The sequence below is a fragment of the Pelmatolapia mariae genome, linkage group LG16_19 (assembly GCF_036321145.2).
Source record: "Pelmatolapia mariae isolate MD_Pm_ZW linkage group LG16_19, Pm_UMD_F_2, whole genome shotgun sequence".
Classification (NCBI taxonomy): domain Eukaryota; kingdom Metazoa; phylum Chordata; class Actinopteri; order Cichliformes; family Cichlidae; genus Pelmatolapia; species Pelmatolapia mariae.
The window spans coordinates 59,942,610-59,954,946 of NC_086241.1; the positions used below are offsets into that span (position 1 = coordinate 59,942,610).

At 40.5% G+C, this 12,337-nt stretch overlaps 1 protein-coding gene across 1 annotated transcript; it reads left to right on the forward strand.

Moving 5' to 3' along the window:
* Positions 1 to 743: 743 nt before the first annotated feature.
* Positions 744 to 12,333, forward strand: pygl (phosphorylase, glycogen, liver). Its single transcript, XM_063497365.1, has 20 exons — positions 744 to 1,060; positions 1,517 to 1,618; positions 1,733 to 1,811; positions 2,172 to 2,275; positions 4,056 to 4,187; positions 4,491 to 4,602; positions 4,933 to 5,015; positions 5,126 to 5,263; positions 5,692 to 5,784; positions 6,027 to 6,173; positions 6,288 to 6,451; positions 7,136 to 7,250; positions 7,431 to 7,532; positions 8,727 to 8,874; positions 9,903 to 9,961; positions 10,045 to 10,186; positions 10,270 to 10,477; positions 10,562 to 10,696; positions 10,794 to 10,860; positions 11,714 to 12,333. Exons 1-20 carry the CDS (start codon positions 818 to 820, stop codon positions 11,900 to 11,902), a joined length of 2,562 nt encoding a protein of 853 aa, XP_063353435.1. The 5' UTR covers positions 744 to 817; the 3' UTR covers positions 11,903 to 12,333.
* The last annotated feature ends 4 nt before the right edge of the window (positions 12,334 to 12,337 follow it).

Here is a 12,337-nt window from a genome sequence, read left to right on the forward strand (position 1 = left end):
AAAAATGACATTGAAAACAATCCAAGAGATGCACACTGTAGTTCCTGTGCCTGAGCTATGAACAAATCATAATAGTTAATGGTTGTTGTTAAATCCTGTTCAGAGAACAATTTATGCATACATACATCAATAATGGAAAGTGGTTTACAAATTCTCTTACATGTATCAGAAGAGCCACAAGTTTTAGCTGTTGCATTACCCCCTTTAGCCACTTGGTGGCTCAGAATTCAGTTTTATATTTTACTCCACTACATGAGGTGCGCTGAACAGCAAATTAGTGATTTTCTAACTCCTCAGTAATTATCTGAAGAATAAAAAAGTTACGTTTTCGATTGGGATAAAATCATTAGTTTGTCCCCTGGTGTGTCTCTAGGGACCTACTGGAGGGGCCAGACAGAGTTTGGAAGCTACCCAAAATGACAGCGTGCAAAAAATTCTATATTATATTTAAAAAATATTTTATATATTTATTATATGCATGTATACATATTTGCATGTGTTGTTACGTTACATATAAAACCACTCAGGGCAGTCAGCACTTTCTCACCTTTATATAACATCAAATCATACCAAAAAAAAAAAAAAAAAAAAAAACTGCAGATAAAGAGCCATTCATTCTTTATCTGTGGTGTTTCTGCTTCCTGCTGTTTTCAGGTCAGCAGAGGCACCACAGGGTAACACCCTCCCCCTGCACTCACCAATAACAACCAGCATGAGGAGGAGACTAGTGCATGAAAACGGCAACTCTCTTCCCATTTAACTTCACTTTCAGTCCAGGACAGGCACGGTTCCTCAGGCCCGAAACTGCGCACCCACCATGGCGACACCTCTCACCGACCAGGAGAAGCGCAAGCAGATCAGTATCAGGGGGATCGTGGGAGTGGAGAACGTGGCAGAGCTGAAGAAGGGCTTTAATCGACACCTGCACTTTACTTTGGTGAAAGACAGAAACATTGCAACGCCAAGGGATTATTACTTTGCCCTGGCCCACACCGTGAGAGATCACCTGGTGGGGAGATGGATCAGAACACAGCAGTTTTATTATGAGGTGGACCCAAAGGTAAAAGCAAGAAGTTTTAGTGTCAAAGTTAAACTCCACCACAAACGCGCACACAGCTGTAGTGCAGCCAACCTATTCTGCAGAGTGTCAAACTGACAGATTAAAAATATCTCTACATGTAGACTGTTTCCTCAGAGAATGCATTTCCTGAAATTTAAAACGAGAGAACAAAAAAACTACAACTTTATGCGCTTTAGTGTTTCCCTTTTTATGGGAGGTACTTTAACGCTGCATAAAATTTTCCTTGTTAGAATGAGCCACTGTTCTTTCTTTTTTTTTTTTTATGCAGAAAAAAATGGCTCTCTGTTGCACTTAGTGCTTCATTTCTGAAACTGCAACAAAAGCCACAGTCACACAAAGACTTTATCAGTGTTTTGGGGTAGTTGAAGACTGATAGGTGAAAAAGATGTAGCAGGTGCAAATATTTAGTGTTTCTGTTTCTTTCCACATGACCAGCGAGTGTACTATCTGTCTCTGGAGTTCTACATGGGCAGAACACTCCAAAACACAATGATCAACCTCGGGCTGCAGAACGCCTGCGATGAAGCCATCTATCAGGTCTGGTTTATTGCAGCAATTTCTGCAGCATCCACAGCCGCACAAGCTGACCGTACATAATGACACTGCTGATTTTTTTCTGTTTTTGTTTTGCTTTTTAATGCTTTACTGTAGCTTGGCCTGGACATGGAAGAGCTGGAGGAGATGGAAGAGGATGCAGGGCTGGGGAATGGAGGTCTGGGCCGACTGGCAGGTAAAATAATGCAAGTGTTTAAAAGGAGGCTGAGAGAAGGGGAGGAAAAGGTTTTCATTGCCCACGCTCTCCTCTGGGAGTCCTAACTAACAGGAAAAGCTGGAAAACAAAAAATAAAATTCAGTGTGCTGCAACTCCGCAAAAGGGTTAAAGATGAGTCATTTTGCAGGCGAACTCCTTATCTCCTTATCTCCACTACAGCAATATGTCATTGCTATTTCCAGGTTATTTTGGCAGTCCTCTATCAAATATCTCTGTGTGCCTATTCTATCAACTTCCAGCCATTAAAATAAATTCAATTCTAATTTCACTACAGGGGTTTTATGTTTCTGATTTCATGTCTAATTCTTCTGCACACAGCATGTTTCCTGGATTCAATGGCCACCTTGGGACTTGCAGCGTACGGTTATGGCATTCGATATGAATACGGGATCTTTAACCAGAAGATAAGAGACGGCTGGCAGGTACCTGCACCTTATTTTCAAAGCTTTACATTAATTACCCTTTTTTGTGGACTCTTGCAGTTAAACTACAATGAAACTGATTAAACTCAACCACATATTCTCGCTTTTCTCGAACTCTTGGTTTCTTTGTCTTCTCAAGGCTGATTTCGGCCAAATTAGGTCAGAATACTCTTAAAGCTAATCATTAATAAAAACCTGTGTTCAGCTCTGTTTAGCACTGCTCGAGTGATGCAAGAAGCTGGTTGGTTGATTGTATAGGAACAAAAAAAATTGTGTATCTTGTGATAAAGCAAAAGGCTTCTGCCCTTTGGATTTTTTTTTGCTGCTTATTTGAAGTTCAAACTCTCAGTGTAAACATGGACTTCTGAACAGCAACCTATAAACCTGCACAGTGTGACTGAACCTGCATGTATCAATCCCTGTTGCTGGTGAACAGTGTAAACTCAAAATCTACTCGAGGAAGCTGCTGTAGCCAGCAACTCCGAGTTTGTGAACCCTGAGATGAGTTAACGTCAACTGTGAGTCAATCGCGGGAATAACGGACTCTGTAAACTTCACCTGATCACTGGGAGGTTTTCTTCACCAAACTCTGACTCCTCCCCTCCTGCAGCGCACACGCCAGCTGAATGACGCTCAGTTTCATTTCCTCATTCATAAAGTTGCTATCAAAGATCCCAGTTGGATAGTAGGTCACTATTTTATTATGTTTAAGATGAACACATTCATGATCGTTCACTCATCAATGTATGAGAACAGAGGCGGTGATTATGTTCCATACTCTGTAGCCTACCTCTTTGTAACCCTGTGACTCTGTGGACACTAATGCAGCTGTCAGACTGTCAGCCAGTTGGTCCCCACCGGAAAAATTTACTCTACAATACTGTAGCAATCACTGTTTAAATAACTTCTCTGTACAAAGTCTGCCACACTGTGTGGAGTAAAGATGAGACTGAACTGAGTGAAAATCTATTTTGAAAGTGAATTTTTAAAAAGTAGCCTGCAGGCAGTCTGCTTGTAATCTGATTACATTTGTAAAAGTTTGTATATTTCACTCAAAATCACCCGATTCAGTCTCAGTGGGTCAGATTGCAGTGACTCCACATAACAGATCAGCAACCTGTGTCCAGGTCAGAGCCCACTTTCACAGCAGGATAGATCCAAAAAAGATCTACTTAGATCTATTCTAACTCTTTCTCAGCTCATCCTGTCCTAAACCTTTTATGTTCCCTTTATTTTATTATTTATTTATTTTGTCCCAGCATTTATTGACCATTAAATGTTTGTCCCAAGATGACCTATATTCCTGACATCTTTAACTTCTGCAAAAACAGCTTTTGTTTAATGAAAAACTGACTTGAGGGCAGGTCCATCCCACTGTCTTGGTGACAGAGTGGACTTAGCAAACTAACATAACTCCTTTGTTCTCTCCTGTCTTTTATAGTAAAATATCATAATCAGCACTGAGACATGTTCTTTTTTTTAATTTTTTTTTATTAAAATAGAGCTTCTGCTCTTTATTTATCTGTTGCCACGATGAATCGTGATGATTTTCTTTTGTCTACTCATGCACGTGCTTTACTCAAGGTCAATATACTCGGAGCTGATTGAACTAATTCTCAACTCCAGTCTGAGTTGATCGATTCAGAGTTAATTATTTAACTTGGTTTGTTGAACATGCCACTTGGAATAGGGCCCTGATTGGACCACGTGCTCTAAGTGGAGTTTTTGTGTCTCGTTCAGTGACTCTTATCCTGGAGCTCTAACTTGTGACCTACTGTAGGTGGAAGAGGCAGATGACTGGCTGAGACATGGAAACCCCTGGGAGAAGGCTCGCCCCGAGTACATGCTGCCCGTGCACTTCTATGGACGAGTGGAGGAAACGAGAGATGGCCCAAAATGGGTTGACACTCAGGTACTGATACAGAATTATTGATGAAGTAAGAAATAGGTTTTATAGGTTATTTCAGCAATGCATGAATATGGAAGTCTTTATTAGTTACAGCTGATGAGAATCAGCAAAACAGACAAACATCCATAAATGTATGCACACCAGCTCTTCAACATAGTATCCTACTATAAGAATATTGTTAAGAAGGCATAAAAAATGTTAATTTATGGTGTGTTTTTGGTTATTGGGGCAGTTGGGAAAACGGGAGAGTACATCACAGTATTCTATAAATGTGTTTTGGGGGTTTTTGTGTGTTTTAACTTGCAGGTGGTTCTCGCAATGCCTTATGACACACCCATCCCTGGCTATATGAACAACACTGTGAACACCATGAGGCTGTGGTCTGCCCGCGCTCCCAATGATTTTAACTTGAAAGACTGTAGGTCATGAATTTTCACTGTCTATTTAAATTTCTCTGAGTCGGCTGCTTGAATATTTTACCAGCAGTGGCGTGAGGCTCCAACTACTTTTTGTCATTGCGAGAACAAACTCGGAAATTACACTTAACAAATGCATAGTTGCTTAAAGTCATGTTTCCTTTTTTAAGTATTCAACTGACAAATTTTGCACAACTGCTGCAAGACTGGAAACATGCAACAAGATTTATGCATTGCCAAATCCCTCAAACGCTGCATCCCCCCCCCTCCTGCACATTTTTTGTTCTTTCACTTTAAATTTAAAGCATTGAATTTGTAATATTTGTCTGTAGTTAATGTGGGAGATTACATCCAAGCCGTTCTGGACAGAAACCTGGCAGAGAACATCTCCCGTGTACTTTACCCAAATGACAATGTAAGTTTATAGGTAGTCGATTTCAATATCGTCACTCTTTTGCATTAAGTGCAAGACACATATTTCTTTTTTTTTTTCTTTTCCTCCACTTATAACACTTGTTGTTACAGTTTTTTGAAGGAAAAGAACTTCGTCTGAAGCAGGAATACTTTGTCGTGGCAGCCACACTCCAAGACATCATCCGTCGCTTCAAGACCACTAAGAAAGGCATACCCGGTCGCACGTCATTCAAGAGCTTCCCAGACAAAGTAACCCGCTGAGTTTTCTAATATTTATAATAATAAAGGCAAAATGGTAGCATCTGTTTCAGTGGATTTGCAGTGCATTACTTCATTGTATTTTGTAACTTTGACCATCCTGTTGTAGCAAGGAGCAGTTATTTTGCTGTTTCCAAACAAACCTGTGTGTCAGCACCAGTCAGTTTTTCTCAAAGATACTTCTTCACTTGCACAATAAAGTTCTGTATTCATAGAAGATTAAAGCAGAACAGTGATCTACTAGAAAGATGAGGGAAAGATATTCACCATGCATATTAAATTTATGCACGTAGTGTTTATCTGATTTGGAGCAAAAATTAAGCAATGTGTGCGTTTAATTCAAAGAGATTATAGCAACAATTATAGGAGGTCAACGGGAAGGAAACTAACATCTAAATACAGGATGCCGTGTTTTTCAGGTCGCCATCCAGCTAAATGACACACATCCAGCCATGGCCATCCCCGAGCTGATGAGAATCTTTCTGGACATTGAGAAAATCGACTGGGACACGGTTAGTAGAAATTGACCGACTTAAAACAAGCTTTAATTAGGAAATAATGAACAACTATGGGCAAGTAAGGTAGCACAAGAAACAGATGCTTCAGTATTGCATAGGCAAAGCAGAAGAAGTTGACTGCCATGTTAAGAAGTAAAATGCAGGCAGTTGGAGGCTTTTAATCAACTGGGAGAAGAGATGAAATCAAGAATGTGTGTAAATGACTGCAAAAGAATAAATTTTATCTTTATTTTCAGGCCTGGGACCTCACAAGGCGCACCTTTGCCTACACTAACCACACAGTCCTCCCCGAGGCTCTGGAGCGCTGGCCTGTGCAGTTGATGGAAAAACTCCTACCCAGACACCTGCAAATCATCTACCAGATCAATCAGGCCCACCTTGATGTGTGTGTGCTGGACTTTTTCAGCTCTTTAGTTTTGCATTAAGAGTGTCTATAATGAGAAACTGCATTGATGATTCATGAGATTGACATGTCACCACCTATTCTCTTTCTGCAGAAAATTGCAGCTCTATATCCAAACGACATGGACAAGCTGAGAAAAATGTCTCTGATTGAAGAGGACGGAGGCAAGAGGGTGAACATGGCGCACCTGTGCATCGTGGGATCGCACGCAGTCAACGGAGTCGCTGAGATACACTCCAACATCATCAAGACCCAAGTGTAAGCCCTCTGCTGCTGGATGCAGTAAAAAAGTCGATCGAATATCAGACTAAAGACCAAACGAGCGCTGCAGCTGCCATTAAATTGAGTGATTTTAGAATGGAAATCTTTAAATGTCGTTATAACAGATGCTTAAAAGAGAACGTTTGCACCACTTGTTGCTAAATGAGCATGGCTTCATATGTTACAACAGGACTGAATCTTTACCTCTTTTATTCACCATTACATCAACTGCATGTTGAAACTCTCCTAAAGGCCAAAACCCTCAATACCTGTGTGGTACTGTAATGCTGAAGGACATTTTCAGGTGGCTGCTTGTTGACGTGTACTTTCCAATTTTTTCTAAAACAGAAGCTAAATGGGTAACGCTTATGTTTGCTCGCTTCCAAACACGCAAACACAACATAAATTTTTAGGGTAGTTTCGTTTTAATGGAGAGAGACAAAATATCACCTAAAAATCCAGAACAAAACATGAAAGTTATCAACTGATTTGCATGTCACTGAGTGAAATAAGTAGTGAGCAGACTTACAAATTCAGCAGGAGATGATAATTATTCATTTTTCTGTATATGAATGCTATGTGGTTAAGGAGACCATTACAAATGCTGTAGTGTTGCTGCTGGTTTTAAAAGCTTTACTATAACAGCTATCCTTCTGAACATTTCTCTCTTTCCTCCTTTAGGTTTCGTAATTTCAGTGAACTAGAACCAAACAAGTTTCAGAACAAAACCAATGGCATCACTCCCAGACGCTGGCTGCTCCTCTGTAACCCTGGACTGGCGGAGCTTATAGCCGAGGTCTGTTTCAGCTGCAGTAATGATGCCAAGAGACCGCTTAAGACCCCTAAATCTTTAGAGATGTATCAAGCGGCTGTGTTCTTGGCAGAGCATTTACTTGCTGTTTTACAAACAGTCTGCTGAAGTGTAAACTGTCGATGTGTGTTTGCATATTTTAGCCTGACCTTAAGTGTCTTTCAGGCCATCGGGGAGGATTATGTGAGGGACCTCGGTGAACTGTGGAAGCTAAATGACCTTGTTGATGATGCTACCTTCATCCGCGATGTCTCTAAAGTGAAACAGGTAACGTGGAAGGTGTCACTGCAAAGTACCTGAGTACTGAGATTTATTCAATTACTGTGCTTTTAAGAGTAAAATTTTAAAAAGTGGGCATTTATACTTCAGCTTCATTGGGAGTGGCTTCCAGATGTAGTGTCTTACATGCAAAAGATCCCCGATTTGAAACTGGGAGGACACGGGTTTGTGAAGTCCCAGCGATGATGTGAAGCCTGGATAAATGGGAAGGGCATCAGGAATTAGGGAGCAGTCAAAAGCACTCTAATGCTCAAACACTTGAAAGACGATATTGAGCTACATTCATCTGGCAGACATAATTGATTAATTTTAAATAAAAGAATAGTTGTGGAATATTTAAAAATCCCTTTTTATTTTCTGTCTGTCCCTTGCAGTAAAGCAGGAGTTGTGCTGTAAAATCTTTTTTGCTCAGTGATTTTACAACCATCTGCCACTGGACTGGTTCTGGTTTACACACTGTTGCATCACTATTGTTTGTACTGAAATCATATCTGTTAATACCAGTCGTAGCATTGTTCTGCAGTCTTTTAGTAAATACTCCTTGCACCACTATCCAGACAGAAAATGCTGTAATGGCACTGGATTCAAGAACGCCTCAGAACTGCATATAGCATTTATTGGTTTCTTCTGATACTTTTTTATTTTATTTTTTTTTTTTTTAAATAAGTTTCACTAGCTGAGACCACATCCTCCTTTTAGATTGGACAATGGCAGATGGGCCATCGTAAATTGATGATGCAGTTTGGGGAAGGCCTCAGAGCGGACTGGCAGAAGCTCCCAGGCTGGGCAGATACCCATGTGAGGCATAGATAGACATAGGACCGGAAAGGGAGGGTATCAGGTGTGGTCCCACTCCTGAAATGCAGATAAATGATCTCCACTTACATGAATTGATTCTAACCATTAGCCCTTATGCTTATGTAGCTTATGATTGCATGGTAGTGTTTGTTCTGCTGCACCATGAAACTAAAAATTTGATCTTCGGTGGAAAATGACATATCATTTTTAAATGCCTGTGCACATCATTGCAGGCTCAAACGATCTGATTGTGTTGTGCATGATTGCAGTTTGTGGTTTTCAAACCTGGTACGTGTCCAGGCGGCACTCGTCAGTTATTTAGCAATTTCACCTCAGCAACTTCCTGCCAAGTCACATATTTCTTTTCTTTTCCTTTTCTCACAGGACAACAAGGTGAAATTTGCCCAGTACCTGGAGAAGGAGTACCCAGTGAAAATCAACCCAGCCTCCATGTTTGACGTCCACGTGAAGAGGATCCACGAATACAAGCGCCAGCTCCTTAACTGCCTGCACATCATCACTATGTACAACCGTACGTGCAGTTTGATTGCTCAGTGCCAAAAGCCTTAATAATGGCTGATTTTCTGAGTGAGAATTTACATGACACAATCTGACACGTCCCGATGTGGCAGATTCCCCACCCAGCTGTGCATGTTAAAGCAAAGGCCGTCTGACTCAGCTGTGGGAATTTTCCATGCAGCCCCGAGGTTGTAATAATCAGGACATCAGTTTCATCAGCACTTTTCTTCTGTGCAGCATGATGCTGACTATACCTGCACTTAAAGTCCTTTCCTGTTTTGGAAATGTTCTGCACACAGATGCCATATATGTCATGCAATGTGGCAATCCAGGCAGCTTCACTCTGAGCTTCAAGCCAATGAGTTGCATAAGATTACATTTTGGCTTTATTTAGATGTGCTCAGCTCAGGAGTTCTCAAGTTTTCTGCTGACCATGTGTCGGTTTTTTGGCAATGAAAAGCATCAGAGCTGAATTTTAATGAGGCACTTGATGTTCCCTGCATAACTAATTCTTTCAATCTATATTTTTCATGTTTGTTCACCTGCAGTGGCTCACTGCTCCCCTCAGTTTGAGAACTTTATGTACAGCTGGAGCAGGCAGCAGCCTAGCAGATCTGCACTGTTAGGCCCAATATTTATTTTTATTTTTTTTAAGCTGTTTCTGCTCTTTATGCTAAAAGAAACTGACTAGTAACATTTTTTTGTTCTCATCAAATTCTCAAAAGAAAGCAAAAAATATTTCCCAAATGTTTTTCTTCTCAAATTTCAGAAACAAGCCAACAGGAAAAAGATGGATCTAAGAAGTAAAAAATGCAAATCCCCCAAATTTAAAACACTGAAAATTACTTAAAATGACTGTGTGAGTGTGTAAAATGCTGCTTTTTGTGTGCTTTGCTCCATGCCCTAAATGTGTGAGCAGGTTTTTAATTCATTAATTTTGACTAAATCAGTAACTTTCTGAAAATGAATAGAGTCCAGATGGTTTTTGTTTAAATCACTAATATTGAGTTTCTTTATTTTATTTTTTATTTTGCTTCATAGGCATCAAAATGAACCCTACCGCACCTTTTGTACCACGAACTGTGATCATCGGTGGAAAGGTAGCAGTTCAGCCAAATCAAACACTCTGGTGCGATGAACAGACAAAGAAGGGTAATGATTGTGATTGTGTGACGCTCTGCAGGCTGCACCAGGGTATCACATGGCAAAGATGATCATCAAGCTGATCACCTCAGTCGCTGATGTGGTGAACAACGACCCTGTGGTGGGCAACAAGCTGAAGGTCATCTTTCTTGAGAACTACAGAGTGTCTCTTGCAGAGAAAGGTACCATTCGCTTTAAAATGCCACTCAGATAAACTGAGAAAGATATTTTGCAAGTAATTAAATTTTCATGTGCTCTTCCTCAGTGATTCCTGCCACAGATTTGTCAGAGCAGATCTCCACTGCAGGCACAGAGGCTTCAGGAACGGGCAACATGAAGTTCATGCTGAATGGAGCCCTGACCATCGGCACCATGGATGGAGCCAACGTGGAGATGGCCGAGGAGGCCGGAGAGGAGAACCTTTTCATTTTTGGCATGAGGGTAGAGGATGTAGCTGAAATGGATAAAAAGGGGTAAGGAAGTCTCTCACAGACTCTGATCTTTTATAAGTAACTTAATGCTGCGAAAACCCACCTTTCTTACTTGTTCTTTGTTAGATATGACGCCATGGCATACTACAACAAGATTCCTGAGCTGAAGCAAGTGATGGATCAGATCACAGGTGGATTCTTTAGCCCCAAAAATCCAGAGCTGTTCAAAGACCTCACCGAGATGCTTTTCAAACATGACCGGTGAGTAATTTCAAATTGCACGATCATCTCAGCCTGTCTTCAACAATTGAATGTCTTAAAAATCTGACGCTTGTTGGGTTTGTTTTGTTTTTTTCAGTTTCAAGGTATTTGCAGACTTTGAAGCCTACGTGAAATGCCAAGAAAAAGTCAGCAAGCTCTACAAGGTGATATTCGCTTTGCAACACCTTTGCAAAGTTTTCTTTGGTCTGCTCCTTTTGTTTTTCATAAAAAAGGCTGCTTTACATTTCCCCATTTAGCATCTGTATAATATCAAATTCTTTAATGTAGCACATGCAGCTCTAATTACAGTTTTACTTCTCTACACTGTCCTTTTTGCACTATTTCTAACCATTTCCCACATAAGAAGTTCTCGCTCTTTACAAATACAAAAACTTTAGAACATCTTGCATGGACTTGGAGCACACCAGCTCACTTTTGCTGATAAACCAGGGCATGAGTAGCTTTAAAACCCTTAATCACAGGGTTCCACAGTTATTAACAAAATCTGTTCAGACAGATGTGCAGTGTTTGGCATATAAAAGATGGGCACTTGACAGCAGACATTGTTTTGAAGAAACTGATGGTTCTCACACTCCTACAGTACCAGCTTATCGACCACATGGTTGCCACGCCCAAAACCATATCCTGTTTTCTCATTTATCTTTAATTCTAAAGTGGGCCATCATTTACCAAATTAATATCATGCTGTACTGAATAACACCTGAAACTAGCAACGGGGTCCAGAAACTCGCTAAAAATATGTTCACTAAGGTCACAAATGGACTTCTTTTGGCAACTGAAATAGTCCCCTGCTGGTTAATTTAAAATAATGGAGGTTGAAAAGACTTTACACACGCATACACAAACCTGCAAAATTAACTGGCTAGTGAGAGTCTCGCCATGATGCATGCACTTGCACACTCATTCACAAAATTAAGTATTTGCTACCATCACACTTTTAGAAGACTAAATATAAAACCTAAAATGATAAATTATATATATTTTTTTCTCTAAAAGAATCCAGTGGAGTGGACGAAGATGGTGATCAAGAACATCGCTGCAACGGGAAAGTTCTCCAGCGACAGAACCATCAAAGAGTACGCCACAGAGGTGTGGGGCGTGGAGCCGACCAACCTCAAAATCCCGCCACCAAGCGAGCCCAGGGAAGCCATCGAAGAAACTGTCAAAGCTCTTAAGAAACTGTGAGGCTGCCTTTTTGTTTACAGCATATTAACCGTTCCTGTTTGGTTTAAGCCTTCAATTTGCATGTCACTGAACTGTTTTAAGGACTTGGAGTTCTCTTTTTTTTTTTTCTTTCCTCCTTCTTTATTGTCAAAGCACTGTTACACTTCTTTAGCACAATGCATGTAGTAGGCTTAAACTGTGAGTCACTGTGCTGAGCAAGCTTCAGTATTTCCAAACAACTTGCTCATATTTAACATTATGGGGGTGGGTGGAGGTTTCAGGAATCCAGTAGGATCACAGTCAGCTGACTGTTCTCACATTTGTTACATTTCTGAAAAAACTCAGAACAATTTCAAGGATTTAAAGGCATTTGTAACTTAAGTATGCAAACTTACATTTCTGATCAACACGTGTTCCTCTCAGTGTTGAAATAAAAACAGAGTGTAATGACATACA